We start from the raw sequence: 20,250 nt of genomic DNA, 5'->3' as shown, positions 1-20,250 counted from the left end.
CTATAATGAACTTGTTGAGTACGCTCGTACTCATACCACTCTTAAATCCCCTGCTTAGATTGTCTGAACCATCTGGAGGAGGACAACGACAACCCTGAAGGAGCCGACATCATCGGCTATGAAGAACCAGACCTCTCTGGAGGTGTCGAAGTTGTAGACTACCTCATAGTCTACGGAACCGGGGAGGGTTTCGGAGGAGAGCACGTGTAGACCTACCCAGTAGTATTAGTATCCGAACAGTACGAACTCTTAGTACTTAACTGCTCGAGGGAATAAATGTATAACTTAGTAAGACTTCTATATTGTAAGTTGAGTCGGGTTCGCCTCGAACTCAGGAGTATCCCTCTTAGGACCCAAGAGGAGCTCCGAGATGATATGTACATTATGCTTGTAATAATAAATGAATGAGTTATGGACCTGCTATGTTCTGTTGTACTACTCTGAGGGATGTAATATTTGCGGATTGGTACTTCGTGAATGTTATATCAACGACTGGCATACTACAACATGCAGTGGTATGCAGGGTCACCACACATGGTTTTGCTTATAAATGAAGATGTAGTCTTACTTCCAATATTGTCTTTGGTGCGTATCATCTAAATAAAATGCGAGAAGATATAAATTTTCACTATTTTTTTACAATGGAGCTTCTGATCACAAGGGATTGCAAACTAAAAGCATGTTGGATATGTTTTGGGAAAAAATTAATTTGAGACGTTTTTGTGAGAATAGAGTAACACTCAATTCAAAACGGCTTCCAAAAAGCACACGGTCTCACCTAAATAAAAAGGGCATGTCAAGTGTAAAAATCTGATTTTTTCGCGCACATCCATGCCTATAACTCATGCTAATAAATAAAATTTCAGAACAAAAAAGACATCTTTGCGGCTTGTGACAAAATCAATTCCAGGGCTTAAAAAATCACTATTCACAATGGCGCGTTTCCTTTTTGCCTCATGAAAGTTTGGGGACATGGAGAAGATACAAACATGTATATATGTCATCAACAATCTTATTACTTTTTTGGGGGAATTTTTGAGTATCTTGTACGGATTTACCGTTCATCCAGGATACTATTCTCCTCAAAGCGAATAGGTCATGCCGATGAGTAATGCACTAGTTACCATCATATTTGTAACAAGTAACTACATCATCCGGTAATTATAATGTCGCCATATTGGTGAATGTTTTCATTACCAGTTCTTTCATAGTAGTAGATTTTACCATTCAACCTGGTAAACTCAATACCATCATTTTTTTTCGAGGGTGACCGGGGGGGGGGGGGGGAGATTGTAGGACATCATTGCATAGAAAACAAAAAATTTCCTACCGCGAACACGCAATCCAAGCCAAGATGCAATCTAGAAGACGGTAGCAACGAGGGGGTATCGAGTCTCACCCTTGAAGAGATTCCAAAGCCTACAAGATGAGGCTCTTGTTGCTGCGGTAGACGTTCACTTGCCGCTTGCAAAAGCGCGTAGACGATCTTGATCACGATCGCTTCCGGCGCCACGAACGGGCAGCACCTCCGTACTCGGTCACACGTTCGGTTGTTGATGAAGACGACGTCCACCTCCCGTTCCAGCGGGCAGCGGAAGTAGTAGCTCCTCTTGAATCCGACAGCACGACGGCGTGGTGTCGGTGGCGGTGGAGAACTCCGGCGGAGCTTCGCTAAAGCTACGCGGGAGATATGGAGGAGAGGGGGGCGGCTAGGGTTTGGGAGGGGGTGGCCGGCCACTTCAATGGGGCGGCCAGCTTGTGGTCTTGGGGTGGCCGGCCCCCTCCCTTGGCCCCTCATTATATAGGTGGAACCCCAAGTGTTGGACTCCAAGTCTTCGAATAAGACCCGAAACCAAAACCTTCCATATGAAAAAGAAACCTACCTAGGGTGGGAATCCCACTTGGGGTGGGATTCCCCCTTCCATATGGGGGGGTGGCCGGCCCCCTAAGGGGGAGTCCACTTGGGACTCCTCCCCCACTAGGGTTGGCCGGCCATGGAGGTGGAGTCCCACCGGGACTCCACCTTCCTTGGTGGTTTCTTCCGGACTTTTCTAGAACCTTCTAGAACCTTCCATAGAACCTTCCGCATCATTTTAATTCATATAAAATGACATCCTATATATGAATCTTTATTCTCCGGACCATTTCGGAACTCCTCGTGATGTCCGGGATCTCATCCGGGACTCCGAACAAATATTCGAACTCCATTCCATATTCAAGTTCTACCATTTCAACATCCAACTTTAAGTGTGTCACCCTACGGTTCGTGAACTATGCGGACATGGTTGAGTACTCACTCCGACCAATAACCAATAGCGGGATCTGGAGATCCATAATGGCTCCCACATATTCAACGATGACTTTAGTGATCGAATGAACCATTCACATACAATACCAATTCCCTTTGTCACGCGATATTTTACTTGTCCGAGGTTTGATCTTCGGTATCACTCTATACCTTGTTCAACCTCGTCTCCTGACAAGTACTCTTTACTCGTACCGTGGTATGTGGTCTCTTATGAACTCATTCATATGCTTGCAAGACATTAGACGACATTCCACCGAGAGGGCCCAGAGTATATCTATCCATCATCGGGATGGACAAATCCCACTATTGATCCATATGCCTCAACTCATACTTTCTGGATACTTAATCCCACCTTTATAACCACCCATTTACGCAGTGGCGTTTGGTGTAATCAAAGTACCTCTCCGGTATAAGTGATTTACATGATCTCATGGTCATAAGGACTAGGTAACTATGTATCGAAAGCTTATAGCAAATAACTTAATGACGAGATCTTATGCTACGCTTAATTGGGTGTGTCCATTACATCATTCATACAATGATATAACCTTGTTATTAATAACATCCAATGTTCATGATTATGAAACTAATCATCCATTAATCAACAAGCTAGTTAAGAGGCATACTAGGGACTTCTTTGTTTGTCTACATATCACACATGTACTAATGTTTCGGTTAATACAATTATAGCATGACATATAAACATTTATCATAAACATAAAGATATATAATAACCACTTTTATTATTGCCTCTTGGGCATATCTCCTTCAGAGATCCCCACCGTTTGTTATTCCATTACTCAAAAATGGCCAAGGAGCCGATCTGTATGTACACAAGGGGAAGTACAAGGTGGGGGGGAGAGGGGCGATCATCCTAGTTGTCCCATAGGCGGGAAAGGATGAAAGATCGAAGCAAGTCAATCATAGGGCGGTCAGCGACCCGATACCTCCACCTCCAAAGCAAGAGGTCATCGCAAGCCCGTCTAAGAACCAACGTCGAAGAAGAGATCATGGCATTGAACACCAAATCGTTGCGCGCCTTCCAGATGCTCCAGAGGGTCACCGCAACGCCAGCAGGGATTGGGACATCCATCCGCCTCCAAATCCTAGCCGAGATGGGGCAGTCGAAAAACAAGTGCCTGGAGTCTCCACAGCAGGGCAGGCAGCACACACTGCAGACGGCGCACAACTCTTGGCGAAGAGGTTGGCGCGAGTACTCAGACGGTCGATATCGGCGAGGTAGGCGAACAGCTTCACCTTCGATGGGAGACGCATGCTCCAGGAGATAATGGACGACGGGTCCAGCGGGTGCACCGGGGAGAGTAGGCTGTAAGCCTGCCGAGTGGAGAAGCGTGGAGCCGTCGGAGAGTCCATGCACCTCAGATCCGGGCCGTCCCGGAGCGCGACGCTGCGCGCGAGCCGGAGAGCAACAGAGAACTCCTCCTCCGCAGCCGAAGTCAGACGGGGCTACAAGTCGAAGCCGGGACGGGCGACCGCCGCCACGGTCGCCTGGGGGCGGGTACAGTGGGAGAACAAAGCAGGGAACCGCGTCGCTAGCGGTCCCCCGGGTAGCTACCTGTCGTGCCAGAAGGAGGTGGTGCAGCCAGAGACCACCGTCACCCGCGTGACGGCCCGATAGAGTGGGAGGCACTCCTCGACAATCCGCTCAAGGAACGAAGGGGGACTCGAGAGCTCCCCCACGTCCCGACCTGTGTGAGTGAAAAAACTGCTTTTCCAGGGGAGTGGATCAGGGCGGTGTAGTTGGTGGACGAAGTTGAACAGCAAGCACATGTTCTGCCGGTGGAGATCCTTGATGTCGAAACCACCCTCCTTCTTAGACAACACAACTTTATCCCAAGCAGTTAGACAGCGAGCACCAGAACACGAGTCTTTCCCGGTCCAGAAAAAGGCACGACGCCTCTTATCAATACTTTCTAGCACACCCCGAGGAAGCAAAAAAAGGAACACATGTAGTAAGTAGAAAGATTGCTCAAGACTGCATTACACAGGACAAGCCTCCCCCCGGAGGACAACAACTGGGCACGCCAACCTGAAAGACGATGGTCGAAAGATTGGATGAGCGGGGCATAGGCTGAAGCTGGGAGCTTAGTGGGCGAGAGTGGGAGCCCCAGATACGGCTGGGGAAAGGTGGAGATCGGACATCCCAGCTCAGCAGCCATAGTAGTGGCGCTAGCGGGGTCGACATTCATCGGGATGAAGCATGACTTGTGAAAATTAATAGCAAGCCCTGTGGCAGCCGCAAAATCGTCCAGAACTTTCTTGAGGCAGGAGGCCGCGCCAGGTGCAGCCCTGCAGAGGATGAGGGTATCGTCGGCCCCGTAAGTAATCATGGTAAGTAATGCTAATTGTCATGATCCTAGACCATTTGATAATTTACCAAAATGACATGGTTATTCCTTGCATAGTAATTATACATCACTATTTGTGGTGGTAAGTCTTCTAAGCATCATGATACCATCCCATCTCTCTTAACAAGTTACTATGTAGTCCAATACGTACAATAATATTATTATGGTAACTTTCTGGTAAGTATATCACAACAAAAATGTAGATTTGTATTAGTCAATATGGACACTTTTATATGGTGGCAACATTTTAGCAATTGATATTCAAACTATATTCAAATTGTATGGCAATTATATCACCAATTCTAGTTTTTTCTTATAATAGCGGGTGTAATTATCACTTTGAGAGGGGATTTGGTGACTAGGTGTTTACGTGAGCACCCTCTAGATGTCACACAATCTGCGTTGAGATCCGGTTCTCGTCAATTGGATATGTTGCTTTGACGTTGTCTTATCCATCGCTAAGCGTACTTGGCGTGAGTCCTACGTGATTTGAAAGTGCATCTGGCCCACTATTTGAATTCAAAAAGGTGGGTCTTACGTGATTTGGAAGTGTTGTTAGTACTGATGTGGTTTGCTAACCCAACAATGATGATAACAGTGGCTTGCTAGATGTGACACGTGTCAACCAATGGATGCGTGCTCACGTATACACCCGGTCACCGCTTCTTCTGTTATCACTTTAGTGATTTCTTTCACAAGAATTGAAGACTCCGAGGTTGACGCGTCGCGTCTAGTACCAAAGCACACATAATTAATATCATAAGCCAACAAAATAAAGTGAAATATGCTAAATCCATATTACTATAGTGTTAACTTCACAATTAATGAAAAGAAGTGACCAGAAAATATCTATATGTGACATAGTTTTGAAGCTCTCATAAAAGAAGTTGACATTGAGATGAATCATTGTTTGGATATACCGTTTGAGACTTCAAATTTTTTTTGTTTCTGAAGTTACAAACATTCATGATGATATGAACATTCCCGTCTTCTGGGTATGCATGCATATTCATCCGATGCTTTATTCCATTCCCAACTTGCAAAAACCTTGTTGCAATCCAAACACATGGACACTCTAGTTTAGTTCACATATAACAACCGAACATGAAAAAATGGCATGAACTGATGTAAACAATTTTGATTTAGACATCAATTCGCTGTAGATTTTTCGAATAAATGGCAGTACGTATGGTCATGAAAAATAGTGATAGTTAATCTGCTATATCTATGAAAAATCGATAATTAGGTCAAGGGCAAGGTATTCATTCGGAAACTTCATATTAGAATTTGTTTCATCCAAATGTTAGAACGCACTAGGTTTTCTATATCAAAAGGGGAACATAGCCTCAACCTCTACATCAATCGATGCACACAACCACTTTCATTGCATAGTTTCAAATGTCATAGGTTTACATCTCATGGATCTCAAGTACATAAAAATCAACCAACAAAATATAAGAAACATAAGGCGCATATGCATCCTTTAGTCTTGTAGTAATTTAAGTCGCCAATCCACCCTCGTTGAAGGCATCACATGCAACAGTCTCGGTTGCACGTAAAATTCATACGTGGTTTAAGCACCCCCAGGAGATGACACCATCAATCATGGATCCAATGTGTAGCCATACAAATAACCTACAAAATATGATCAAATCATCCTTTTTTATATACAACATCATTTCTACAATTTCATTGCGCCCAAACTAAAGCGCATGTTTCCACGTGAATATAAGATTTTGTATTTTCCTCTAGCCCATTTAGCCAGTTTTTGAACATATTCATAAGATTAGCAGGTGTGAGAATATAATAATTAAGACGAGCAAAGGGGTAATAAGAAATGTTTGACCATCTCATTGGAATAACATAACCCACATTTCTGACAACCATTTTATTTCCACTTTGCAAGGTTATTTTTCATGAGAATAACCATTTTATGAAGGAGCTACATAAAAATCTTAATCTTGAAATGTACCTTCATCTTCTAGATATACATTCACAAAAAATATGCCCATACAACATGTCTGAATACATAGGTTTTATAGTAAACATTCCAGAAGGGTTTAGTTACCACACAAACATAGGTTTTACAGAATAACGTCTTTTTCATTTGATGAATTTATCACCATTAACCTCAGCACCAAATGTAACCAAGCAATCCAGTTAATTTTGGTTAGAAGTCTTATAAACATGATATTTAAAGAAACTACCAAAAGTATATCAGCGACCAAAATGTGTTTCTAGCACATGTCTTCCCAAAATCGCGGTATCTGCCCAATTTCAATTGTAACGGACCTTGTCCTAAATAAATCATCTATAACTTTTATCAAGTTTTTTCCAGAATGAGAAATCTTAGTTTTCGTTGTCACTTGTGACACAGTCTTCTTTTGGAGGTACTTATCATGTATTATTCTTGGCACATTCCCTCTTTGTTCTTTATAAGTTTAAACATCCATTTGCCCAGTAAACCCATTCTTTTTTAATTCTATTTTTAAGACACACTATACATCTCGTTATTAGCAAACATAAGGATCCTAAATTGGTATATCGTGGTGTGTCACTCAATAATTTTCTTTTGAGATGCACTATGCCAGTAATTTGTGAACCATATTTTTCCTTTACTTAGGGCTACCATGCATCTGTAGATTTAGTTTACCCTTTGCTAGGCTAGATTTCCTTCTCTGTTTGTGTAGCTTTTTTTTATGCTTATTTTCCCGTTTTTTCAGTTGGACATTTCGCCAATGCAACCCTTCTTTTGATCTAATTTATCCTCTTGCTAAATCTCAATGAAATGGCAGATCACCTTTTACATAAAAAATATTAAACATTTATTTTAAATTAGTACTAGTCCTTCAGTTAAGTGTCGCTAACCTCTCGTGGTCTCGTGGCCATGGCGTATTTAAGCTGCTCCTCCCACTTACCCCATTTGAGGATTTAAATAACCAAAAGCAAACCCGAACAAGAGAGAAAGAGAAGCAAGCGCAAAACCAAACAGTAATCAAAATCCCACACGGTGGGCAGCCTAGCAGCCGAAGCCTCGGGGCGACGAGAGCTCCGGTTCGGCGCGGGAGACCAGAGGCGTCGGCGCCGGCGTTGGCGCCGTAACCGTCGCAGCCACGCCCTACCCCCACCGCCGCCGCCGCCCGCCGGATTCGTGCGGGATCGGAGGCACCTCCCGCCGTGGAACGGCCGCGGCGTGCCCGGAACCGTCCGCCCGTGCGCCCAATGTCGGTAGAGCGAGCCGCGGTAAGGTCCCTGTCTTTGGCAGTGGCGGTTGGTGTGAACTGCTCGGTACAGTTGCCCAACTTCTCGCTTTTCCGCGTGGAATGGATTTTACTCTTTTCCTGTGCGTATCACAGTCCCTGAACTCCGCCACGGATTTGCGTGCCCAGATGATATGTGATTAGTTGTTTGATGTTCTAGCGTGAGTCAATCCGGTGTTTATGATTCTGTTGGATGGAACAGCAGTAATTTTCTGATCAAATTCGAATGCAAGACATGCGCTGTTACTGCCTGATTTCTGAATGTTTTTATATGCTTTTCCAGAAATCGCCTAGGACGTGGAGCTGATCGATTTGGGCATTAGAGACTGATTTTTTCTGTATGTTGGCCACCATGGAGTCACGGATGGATCAGTATGACATTATGGAACAGATTGGCCGTGGCGCCTTTGGTGCTGCCATCCTCGTGAACCACAAGATTGAGAAGAAAAAGTATGATGCATCATTGCTTCTATTAGTCATGGTGTTTGTTCCCCCTTATGGTAGGTGGTTCATATCTGACTGGGTTGCAGGTATGTGCTGAAGAAAATACGGCTCGCGAGGCAGACAGAGCGCTGCCGCAAGTCTGCTCATCAAGAGGTCAGTGAAGCATATGAGAAATCATTAGGATTTATTGGTTCGAAGATTATTGTTTCTTTAGGAATTGATAGATGAAAGGAAAACTGCAGATGGCCCTTATCGCTCGCCTGCAACATCCTTACATTGTTGAATTCAAAGAGGCATGGGTTGAGAAGGTTTGTTCTCCAGGAGCATGTATCTGCACGTGCCTTTTGTTTACTTTCATCTTTTATCTGGCTTACCATGTGAGCGATGACTGATTACAGGGATGCTACGTTTGCATTGTGACGGGATACTGCGAAGGTGGCGATATGTGAGTGTTTTTATTCGGTTGTGCTATATTAGTTGCTACTGTTGACTTTCTGTTGACTCTGTTTTGTCTCGCTGTGTCCTTTCTTGTAGGGCTGAACTGATGAAGAAAGCAAATGGGACATACTTCCCAGAGGAGGTTATTAGTTATTACAGACTTTTTGTACTCCTTATTTCCTTTCGTTTCATGCTTTGGGCTAACAATATTAAAATGTGTGCTAACTGTTCTCAACAACCATCAGAAACTGCTGAGATGGTTCGCTCAGTTGGCTCTAGCTGTTGACTACTTGCACTCCAATTATGTTTTGCACCGGGACCTCAAGGTAAGTGAAAAATAGTAATGATGCTTTCATTTAGTTCAACAAGAATACAGTATAATGTGTTTTTGTCCTTTCTGCAGTGCTCAAACATATTTCTCACAAAAGATCATGACATTCGTCTTGGTCAGTCTCCTATTAAATCAAATAACTCTTATATTTTATTCCATCTTTATTCGGCCCAATGGTTTATGCCGGAGATTAAATATCTTTTGTTTGCTTGCAGGTGATTTTGGCCTGGCTAAGACGTTAAAGGCAGATGATTTAACCTCTTCGGTAAACTTCTCTGTTATTTCTCGTATCTTTCTGTCTTGGAATCTTGCAAGGAAACACACATATTGATTAATCATGTACTCCCTCTGTATTGAGGGAGTACATTATATTCTCAGAACCTTATATGTTAGCATGATGCTTTTTTAGGTAGTGGGAACTCCAAATTACATGTGCCCAGAGCTGCTTACCGACATTCCTTATGGATTCAAGTCAGATATATGGTCTCTTGGTAAGATTACTTACTTTTAAGGAGATGCTTAATTAATTATATATATTTTTGTCATATAAATGCCTGATTTCATGCTTCTAAAAAGTAATGCCATACACCTACTTTGAACTGATATATTTCTGTACAGGATGTTGTATGTATGAAATGGCTGCCCATCGACCTGCTTTCAAGGCTTTTGTGAGTTCTTGTCAGCTCATGTTCTTAAATCACTATAATCACCTACGTAACAGTAATTTCTTGCCAGAGGTCATCTATTTTTTGTCAATTCGTACTTCATTCGTTACATCACGAGCCTGTATGCAGAAAGTTCCCACTGACTGCGCCGTAGTAGGATAACACTTGAAGATAGGTATGTAGGTTGCAATCAACGAATGGAATGCAAGATTAAAGAAACAATTGCACTTTTTAGTGCTGTTACAAATGGTCACGGACCCTAAATCTACCGACTATATGCTTTCCACCCTCTTTCATTAGTAGGGAAACAGTGAGGATTCACACCTTGTATTTGATAGGTTGTGGCATACTAGCATTAGCAACTCCCATCAGATAATTGTTTTTCCACATCTATCACATTCACTGAAGTAAGCTAAGAAAAAATGCTCGTCGATTAAGAAAAACTGGCCTATTCATTCTGTGCAAAACTCCATCATATCTCATGGATTACAAATTTTCCACGTGTGCAATTTTTATGCACATGCATAGAATTATATAAGAGAAGGATGGATTTATTCTCCAGGTTCAGAACTTCAGATCATACTGGAACATAGTTCTCCATGATCCATCCAGGAAATTCATTTCTGGATTTATGTGAATGATGTAGATCTTATGTCTCCTGGACCTTCAAAACGTGTTTGAAGAGGTCTACCGCTCTCTCTATAGGTTTTAATATATATTTTTTCTTTTAAGCAGATCCATGGGTACCTAAAGTTAACTCGAGCTGAAGCTTTTTTGGGAGATAATGTTACTGATTATTAGTTTCTCTTCATGCGATATTTTTCGAATTTCTGCTGTTCTTCAATTCCTTTCCTCCTTAAATGTTCATATAAGTGGATAACATTTACCAATCTTATGGTGTTATTGGTTTTGAAATTGAAAAAAAATCAGCTGTGCTTAAATATGCTCCTTATTTGTCTCAGGATATGGCTGGACTGATAAGTAAGATAAACCGTTCCTCTATTGGACCTTTACCTACTTGCTACTCTTCATCTATGTAAGTGCACCTTCATGGTATATGTATTAGTCAGGCATGGAAGTTTTTCTTTCCTTATAGTTCATTTTATAGTAATTTCACAATGTTTTTTATCGTCAGAGTTGTTTATTGTGATATTCTGAATCATTCTATCCTTTTCAAACCTACCATCCGGTGTTTTGATACGTTTTCTTTTAACTTTTTCAGAATAAGTCATGCCTACTAGAAGATGTAGTAGTTTTTATCCCATTATAAAATATTACCTTCTGTTGTCACATTTCGATGTGATTTACCATATTAAGTTTCATGCACCAACCAATAGGACCAAAAGTCCGAACTAATGTAGAGAAGGTGGGCAATCCACATACTCTTAGCATTACTAAACTTACGATTATACAAATGACAAAGAAAGAATATGCATTATTTTGCAACGGTTGATGTGTATAAATCATGGCCTGGACGGAAAAAAAAAACCACGACTCAATCCAGATTCCATAGACAAATAGAGTAATACTCCAGCACCCAAACAACAGTACCTTCGGTGTCGTTCTTACAGAACATCAACATGGAGTAGAGAAATATTCCCATCTTCAAACATTCAGATATACATTTCTCGAGCAATTTAACTTGGATCTTCTCCCAACTGCCATTTTAATTACAGAACAAAGCGTACTCAGAAAATTAAATAAAAAGGGACAATAACCACAGGCAAAATGCTTTCTTTGTTTACCTAAAAGGGAAGGTATTTGCTCATGGAGTAAATAGAAAGCTAAATAGACACACCTTTGCAAAGATACCCTGCTAGTTAACTGTGGAAAGATGAACAGATTTAAGAGCCAAAGCACATCTTGTGCTTCTTTCGAAGTACATGTCAAGAAAAGATGAGCTGTATCATCTGCCAGGTGTAACCTACGATATGAAAAAAAAGTAAAGCCTAAGATCAGCCAAATATTAATCAGTAATTATTGATATACTAATTAACCTTAGTGCTTGTAGACCCAGCCCAATCATTACTTTCTCCAGGGCTAGCTAAAATGGCCCCCCCTTGTTGCTGTTGGTTGCAGGAAAATACTTATCAAAAGCATGTTGAGAAAGAGTCCTGAACATCGGCCTACGGTAAGCTACTGTGTACATAGAAACCTCTCTGCAATACATATTTACCACATTTACTCAATTTTGACATGATTTGTTATACTCTTTGTAAACAGGCGTCTGATATTCTGAAAAATCCATACCTACAACCTTATGTTAATCAGCATCGCCAATTTGCTGATCTACTGCATCCCATGCAATCTCCCGAGAAATCCATCACCAGTTCACGTAGCAGTCGGAGAAGCATGTCTGGAAGCCAGTGCAGTAGCATTTCTGGCACTGGCAGTGATATGGATAGTATACAATCAAGTGAAAGAACCACATCAGGGCTAGCTTCAAGTTCCAACAACACCATTGATACGGAAGGTGCTGAAGCTACTAATAATCGGTTAGTTAACAAATGTTCAACACCACATGATATTAAAAGCCACAAGGACATTGCTAGTCCTGAACTGGAGAGACAGGACTCGTCCAAATACATACATGTTGATCAGCATCCCAAATACGTGAGTAAGCCGCCAAAAATTATCAAGAAGATACTAACAACTCTAAGAGAGGAGACTAGTAAGCTTAGGGCAAACAATTCACCTTTGAGAGTGAGCCGTGTAAAGCTACATTCACCTAGCCACAGCGAGCGCTCGACTGATGATTCAAAGCAAAACAGTGATGTTTCCTCCAGTTCAAAATCTAGTGAAGTGACATCACATGAGTCAGCAAAGGTCAACTGTGATACTGTGAAACAAATACAAGCATCTCCTCCCCCGAAGCATTTGGTGAGGATTCATGTTTTTCTTTTTCCTATGCTGATCACTTTTTTTGCGTTACTAACTTTTTACTGGTTCTATCCTGCGTCCTGCAGTCACCAATTGTTGAACATTCTGCAAAATTCAAGATTAAAGCAGATGAGTTGCAGCAGCTAAACTCTACCAAGCAGACAACTGGAGATGCCCATGTAGCTGAAGGGAAGGCCAAGAACAGGGTGTTACCCGGTTTTACCAGACGCCCTAGCTTCCCTCCTCGTAAACAAGTGGGCTCAGAGAGTCCACAGCAAACTGGGACAAAACGAGCTTACAATAAGGTTACAGAGGAGCATGCAAAAAGTCCCTGTCGACCTGCCCTTGGCCCGAAGATGGTTCCCGCTGAGCTTCCAGGTGTTTTAGTGGCTCCTCCAAGTCCCCTGAGTGGTATTCACATGAAAGTGGACAATTCACAGGAGAAATCAGCTCCACCCAGGGCTGTAGTGACCAAGGAAGTCGGCAGTGCTTGCTCCAGTTCCCCAATTGATTATGCTGACAGTATCAAGCAGTCTGAACCATCTGAACCTGATTTACTAGCCAACCTGGTTTCATCGTGCTCAAGCCCTGACGCTGGCATACAAAAGCATGACCTAACAGATATACCAAGCTCAGAGCTCAGTTCAACCAATTTGAAGAGTATTTCTATTAATGAGGATATTAGTCTAAGCTCGGTCTTGGAAACATCTATTGATACAGCTGTAAAAGAGTTTATTTGCAATGATGATGTTCCCTGCAGTAAGATGGGGCAGAGTTCTCCCATGGTCACTGTACAGAGTGATGAGGATAAGTTCACAGTTCAAGAGCTGCTCTCGTCAGTACCATGTATTGCTCCCTTCGATTCAGCAGCAAAGCACATTGCACTAGACAAAGGATCACCTTCTATCCACCAGTCATCAGAGAAATCACCAGTTCCTCATTTGAGCCCTCCAGTTGAGGACGTTATACATGTCATAAGGCACAGCAGTTTCCGTGTCAGTGGTGAGCAGGCGGTAACAGGGAATGCTGAAATGGGAGTCGTAAACACAGATGTTGACGAGCTTCCCGACGTGGTTAAAGAAGAAGTGGATGTGAGAAGCATCACACCGAGCCTTACACCTTCTGGACTTGTTGATTCTGCCACTGCCAAACCCAACATTTCAGAAGCTAATACTGTCAGTCCAAAACTGGCGGATTCAGATGTGGTAAAATTGCCTGCTATCTCAGAAGTAAATTCTACTTCTCCTGAGACCAACATTAGGTTTAAGGAGGAGGCAACCTCAACAAAGGAAATACTAGATGTCAAGTCTTTCAGGCAACGTTCCGAGGCCCTTGAAGGGCTGTTGGAGCTTTCTGCTGATCTACTGGAAAACAATAGGTTCGAGGAGCTTGCGGTTGTTCTAAAGCCATTTGGGAAGGCTAAGGTGTCCCCACGAGAAACGGCTATCTGGTTGGCCAGAAGTTTTCAAGGGATGATGAATGATGAAGCTTGTCGGAGCTCAACATGAGTGCTCATAGAATTGACCTTTTTCTTTTGGTGCTCTGAATCTCCAAACTTGTAAAGTTTGACCACCTCACACACGTTCATATGGTGTGATATGTTAGTCTCATGTTTGCATCTCAGTGGAACTTCAATTCCATCCTGTACATTCTGTATATAGCCCAGACTTGTAAACAGAAATAAGCCATGCCAAGAATAATGTAAATCTACAGAATCAAGGTATTGAAGTTCCACTTTGTTATTACTTTTATCTATCTGTATATCGAACTAATCCAAATTAAACAGAACGTGTTTTTTTATGTTACTGTCAGTATTCTGCTTGTTGGTAACTCTCGTCATTCCACACATAAGCAATTGTACTCCAGTCAGCAAACTTTAGCATCGGATAAACACATCTGTTATCTGTTGTTATGCACATGCAGAAGCTTCATCTACTCTGACACCTTTAATTTGTCTTCTGGCTGCTCCATTTGATGTACTCTTTTACATGTCAAGAATAATGTAAAATGTACCAAGGCATTGAAGGTCCACTTTTTTTTTCTCACGGGGATTTAAAAGGTCCACTTATTATGGAACGGGTGAGTACTATTTATCCATCTGTTTTCACCCAAATTCGACAGAACGTGCTTGTAGTTGCTGTGAGTGTAACATGTTTGTCGACAGTTGTTGGCAACTTGGCATCCCTGACATAAGCATTGTACTACTACTCTACTAGCAAATAACTCGCCAGTCAGCAATTTTTTTTCAAGGAACCCAGCCAGCAGCAAACTTTGCATCGGACAGACGCGTCTGTAATGTGCAGGGCTCCAGACAGACAGCTGCATCTCATGCTCTTATTTGGATAACTATATTACTATTGCTACAAGGATATACTTTGTCTTTCTTGCAAGAAACGATACTCAGATTCATGTTGTGACTTGTCACAGCGTCCATTTGATTTGCTCATATCAAACCTCAAGTGCTAGACTTGGCTATGTACTTCCATAGTTGTACTCTGTGTCCTTGGCTGCATTCACTTTCTTGGTTATTTACACCTCGCGATCAGTTGGTAATCTACTGCTTCCGGCATTTCTTAGGCGTCGATCTCTTGTCGTCGCAAACCTGTATGGTCTGTATTGCAACTATGAGCCTTGAGGGTCTCGCCAGATATTTGCTATCACATGTTACAAAAACATTTTATTTTTGAAAGGTGCTGCAATAACATTGTCTCTGCCCATGAACAACGCCACGACATTGCATCAACGTCGTCTCTATATCTAGCAACTCCGCGCGTGTACTTGTGTCATGTCACCCCATCCCCCTTCTGGCCATGATGAAGCAACCGCAGCAAGACCAAGACGGCATCCACGTCGACGCCGGCGACGCGCCCGGCTCCGACGCCCCTCCTCGTCCCTCGCGCCGCCGCCGCATGAGCCCGCTGCGCATCTTTATCATAGCCTTCCTCGCCGTCTGCGCACTCGTCGGCGTCATCGCGCTCCTCATCTGGCTCATCTACCGCCCCAGCAACATCCAGGTCTCCGTGGACGCCGCGACGCTGTCCCGGTTCAGCGTGAACTCGACGGCGACCCCGCCGGCGCTGTCGTTCAACCTCACCGCCGGCCTGATCATCACGAACCCGAACGCGCGGGTGGCCGTCTACTACGACCTGCTGCGCGCCGAGGGCATCTACCTGGGCGAGCGCTTCGACCGGATCGCCCTGCCCATCTCGTTCCAGCCCGCCAACCGCGCCGACGTGGTGCGGGCCGTGCTCGCCGGGACCTCGGCCGCCGCCGGCGGTGAGCAGACGGCCAAGAGCGCCTTCTACCCTGTGGATCTGTGGCTCGACGGTGTCGTGCGGTACAGGTACGGCAGGCTGATGAGGACGGCGGCCAGCACGCTGTCCGTCAAGTGCCCGCTGGTGCTGCAACTCATGGTCGCATCGGGAACGGTCGAGTGTACTGTGAATTTGTGATCCGGCTCGTGAATCTAGTTTTGCTGCCTTCTCGTCGATGTTGGCGGGCTTGTTGCCTCTAGGAAAAACGAATTTGGCACGAGCGCTAAGGGCGTCGCTTGGTTTCTTACTGTGTCGGTGAATGGGGAATTGTTCAGCCAGAACGCGAGGGACTTTGCACCTATGGACCCTGCATACAAGTTTTCTTCTGACATAACTTTGCGAACACCCTTTCCAATATAGGGAATTTTATTGACACAATGGTCACATCAAGACGATGCAACCCTAAAGAGTCGAATGTCTGGCCTACCAAAGTAAAGAAAAGCACCAAGATTACATTTGGCAAAAGGAAAACAACCAAGGTCATTGGACGACCCATATGAAGACTAGGGGTGGGCAGAAAAACCGCTGACCGAAAACCAAAACAAAAAGATCGAGACCGAGACCGGACCCCAAAACGCCGAGAATGGACAATTTGGGGCATGTGATTGGAGGTGCTCTCACCTGAGGATGACAATGGACCAGGTTTAGACGAATATACCAAAATTAGATCCATATCCATTAGCATCACTTTGCCCCACCCACGAAGGTATCCATGGGCATGAATGTCGCCCCAAATCCAGACCCAATGAATACCAGAGTACCCATGTATATCCATGGGTTTATGCACTATGTACGTGAGCATCACAACATTTCAGCATAACAATAATATTATGATAACATTTCGGGTTCCGGCAGCATTAAGCACTTCAGCAACATTTCATCACTATAATAACAATATCAACACCACTTCACTACTACAATAGCATATCAACAACAATATCGGCACTACAACAACATTCCAGGAGCACGAATTATATGGCAGTGCATATGAATATCAAAGCAACAAGCAGACATGGAGATATGCCTACATAAAAATACCATGTCTCACTGACATGTGGGTCCCACATATTTGCCGGAATCTCTATCCATGCTTACTGACAAGGTATTAACTTGTCAATGCCTACGGATTGTAGACTAGGGTTTCGTTGGATGTAGAGGGCAAGTAGATCTCGAAGGTTTCAGCCGAAAAGTACTCGACGAATATGAAACTAGGGTTGTGTTGACAGTAAATTCGATGCTTTCTTTGTCCCTCGACTCCCCCTTATATAGGAGGTGGAGCCGAGGGTTTCGTAATACACAAGTTTACAGAGTCCGGGAGGGTTTCTGACCCGTCCCGCAAGATTACAAGTTATGCTTCCTATTACAACTCTAGCTTTCCTTAATAGCATCTTGGGCTTCCGAATCTTCTTGCTCTTCGGGTTATGGGCCTTCAATAAACCCCGGGTACCATCTTCGGCAGGCCCATTGGGGTTGCCTATGTCAGTAGCCCCCGAGATTTTGCTTGAATCGCAGAGTCAGGAAAAATCTCCAACTTTAATCATTCAATACATCTGCCAAAGTTATCACATATCTTTAGATACGCAATTCTATATTGTACAGGGATAATGTTAGTTGGGGCTAGTTCATCTGACGGATCAGGTACTAGTTAACTGCTCTAGTGGCAATCCGCAAAAACCTACTTCAAGATCACGTCCCTGGACATGATCTCGGGATACTGGTGTAAACTTCGACAGGTGCCGCTTAAGGTCTTACCATTCTGTCGAGTCTCAGTCATATTTTATCGGGTACCTAACGCGTCCGTTAGGATTTTTCTTCGTATCTGTTGATACGGAAAAAAGTAGCAAACCGACATCAGAGACGGCGCTACGCCGCTCAGAACGGATCTGGGGTCTTACCTTCGCAATGTTTTGCGGCATTCAGAGATTATTCGCTACTTTGGCGCTCTGAGAATATATTGTCGAGTGCTTATTCGGCTGTTGGAATAGCACATTTTATTGAGTCAATGTATGACTTATTTTGCCTTCCCGATGGGAGTATATGTAGAGTTATTTGTATAACTCGAAATATGCTCACTTTTTTTTTCTTTCTCTCTCTTTTTTTTATAATTTCATCGGGCACGCGAACAGCGTTCCCGATGGGAGTAGCCCCCGAGGCTACAGCCAAGGACTTGTGCTTGGTTGTAGGCTCAACACTTTTATTGCCTTTCTCAATATATTTTCATTCTTTCTCGAACTTTTTATATTTATCGGGTGCGCAACCAGCGCTCCCGATGGGAGTAGCCCCCGAGGCTATGAGCAAATGCTTGCATTTGGTCATAGGCTCTCGATATTTCTATTTTGTCATACTCAAATTTTTCTTTTTTCCAAAGTAGCCCCCGAGCATTTGGGCAAAAACTTGTATTTGTTCAAAGGCTCTCGAAATAATCAATAATCTTCTGTTGTCGCTATTCTCATGAAGCGTCATAGTCGAGTTTTTCTTTTGCCAAGGTGACATCATAGCTGACGATAGCCACGATCATTGTATCGGGAAAACGCGAGAACTGCTTTCTCTCTCTATCTCGTGGGCCCAGATTTCGTACCATGTTGACACGTCGTGCAAGCGGTGGACACACGTCCTCCGCTTTTCCTGGCGCACGTACTATAGCTCCTGTGCTTTCTCGTCTGTATGAAATTACTTTTTACCCCTTGTCCACGTGTACACCATCTGTCCCGCAATCTCTCAATCCAACGGCGCGTCGATTCACCGCACCTCTATATAAATGTATCGTCTTCCTCCTCTAGTCCTTTCGCTCGCACCGCACCTCTGCTTCTCTTCTGCAAAATCCTCCATTGCTCCCATTGCTTCAAGCGCTCAACCACACTCACACCCTTCGCCGCCAAGCTCATTGATGCCGCCTCGCATCCGTTTAACTAGGCACAGCACTCCAGAGTCGAAGATGGCGACGGCGGATCTGGGAAGCGCCGAGTGGGAGAGATCCAAGATCTCTGCCCAAGACATCAACCTGCTGAAGAAGATGGGGTTCAGCAAGAAGGAGATCTCGCTCCGCTTCCCCAAGGAGGAGAGCTATCCAAGGCCTCCAATCGATTATCGGGTCAGTTTCGTTGACCACCTCATCCGAGGACTTTCTCCCCCAATCCACGAGTTTCTTCGGGGTCTTTTGTTTGTCTATGGGCTTCAACTGCATCAGTTGACGCCCAATTCCATCCTCCACGTGTCGATTTTTATCACATTGTGTGAGTGCTTCCTCGGGGTCCAACCTAATTGGGCTCTGTGGAAGCGTATCTTCTGCCTCCACCGTAATGGCTCCCACAACGTCGCCTACAACATTGGTGGCGTTGTTATCTGTGTTCGTTCTGACGTCGAATATTTCGACGTCAAATTCCCCGACTCCGTCCAAGGTTGGCGGAAGAAATGGTTGTATATCCATGAAGAAAGCTCCAATCCAGTGGAGGACAACATCGCCCCTTTTGACGGAGAAGCCAAAATCCTTCGCCGCCGTTCCTGGGATGCTGAAGCTACCTGATACGTCTCAAACGTATCTATAATTTCTTATGTTCCATGCTACTTTTATGATGATACTCACATGTTTTATACACATTATATGTCATTATTATGCATTTTCCGGCACTAACCTATTGACGAGATGCCGAAGAGCCAGTTGCTGTTTTCTGCTGTTTTTGGTTTCAGAAATCCTACAAAGGAAATATTCTCAGAATTGGACGAAATCAACGCCCAGGGGCTTATTTTTCCACGAAGCTTCCAGAAGACTGAGGGAGAAACGAAGTGGGGCCACGGGGCGCCACCACACTAGGGCGGCGCGGCCTAAGGGGGGCCCGTGCAGCCCTAGCGTGTGGGGCCCCCGTGACTCCTCCGACTCCACCCTTCCGCCTACTTAAAGCATTCGTCGCGAAACCCCCAGTACCGAGAGCCACGATACGGAAAACCTTCCAGAGACGCCGCTGCCGCCAATCCCATCTCGGGGGATTCAGGAGATCGCCTCCGGCACCCTGCCGGAGAGGGGAATCATCTCCCGGAGGGCTCTTCATCGCCATGATCGCCTCCGGATCGATGTGTGAGTAGTCCACCCCTGGACTATGGGTCCATAGCAGTAGCTAGATGGTCGTCTTCTCCTCATTGTGCTATCATGTTAGATCTTGTGAGCTGCCTATCATGATCAAGATCATCTATTTGTAATGCTACATGTTGTGTTTGTTGGGATCCGATGAATATAGAATACTATG

General features: G+C 44.1%; 2 protein-coding genes across 2 annotated transcripts; both read left to right on the top strand.

Annotated features, from left to right (window-relative positions):
• The first annotated feature begins 7,603 nt into the window (after positions 1-7,603).
• Positions 7,604-14,444, top strand: LOC127344317 (serine/threonine-protein kinase Nek5). The gene is made up of 15 exons (XM_051370548.2): positions 7,604-7,920; positions 8,221-8,387; positions 8,468-8,534; positions 8,624-8,689; positions 8,780-8,826; positions 8,916-8,961; positions 9,065-9,145; positions 9,223-9,265; positions 9,366-9,415; positions 9,560-9,641; positions 9,769-9,818; positions 10,778-10,851; positions 11,895-11,946; positions 12,039-12,695; positions 12,782-14,444. The coding sequence occupies exons 2-15, from the start codon at positions 8,278-8,280 to the stop codon at positions 14,201-14,203; spliced, it is 2,847 nt and encodes a 948-aa protein (XP_051226508.1). The 5' UTR covers positions 7,604-7,920; positions 8,221-8,277; the 3' UTR covers positions 14,204-14,444.
• Positions 14,445-15,498: 1,054 nt separating this feature from the next.
• On the top strand, positions 15,499-16,264 carry LOC127344318 (NDR1/HIN1-like protein 10). The gene has a single exon (XM_051370549.1). It carries the CDS (start codon positions 15,506-15,508, stop codon positions 16,145-16,147), a length of 642 nt encoding a protein of 213 aa, XP_051226509.1. The 5' UTR covers positions 15,499-15,505; the 3' UTR covers positions 16,148-16,264.
• The last annotated feature ends 3,986 nt before the right edge of the window (positions 16,265-20,250 follow it).

This window comes from Lolium perenne, chromosome 3, assembly GCF_019359855.2.
Source record: "Lolium perenne isolate Kyuss_39 chromosome 3, Kyuss_2.0, whole genome shotgun sequence".
In the NCBI taxonomy this organism is placed as follows: domain Eukaryota; kingdom Viridiplantae; phylum Streptophyta; class Magnoliopsida; order Poales; family Poaceae; genus Lolium; species Lolium perenne.
The sequence above is the reverse complement of the archived record's forward strand: the minus strand, read 5'-3'. Positions and strand labels throughout refer to the sequence as shown.

Excerpts from the sequence above, each read along its gene's own strand:
- LOC127344317 (XM_051370548.2), top strand. The coding sequence starts at position 8,278 with ATGTTGGCCACCATGGAGTCACGGATGGATCAGTATGACATTATGGAA. Across the intron at positions 9,266-9,365 it reads AGATCATGACATTCGTCTTG|GTGATTTTGGCCTGGCTAAG; the intron begins GTCAGTCTCCTA and ends GTTTGCTTGCAG. Across the intron at positions 9,642-9,768 it reads GTCAGATATATGGTCTCTTG|GATGTTGTATGTATGAAATG; the intron begins GTAAGATTACTT and ends ATTTCTGTACAG.
- LOC127344318 (XM_051370549.1), top strand. The coding sequence starts at position 15,506 with ATGATGAAGCAACCGCAGCAAGACCAAGACGGCATCCACGTCGACGCC.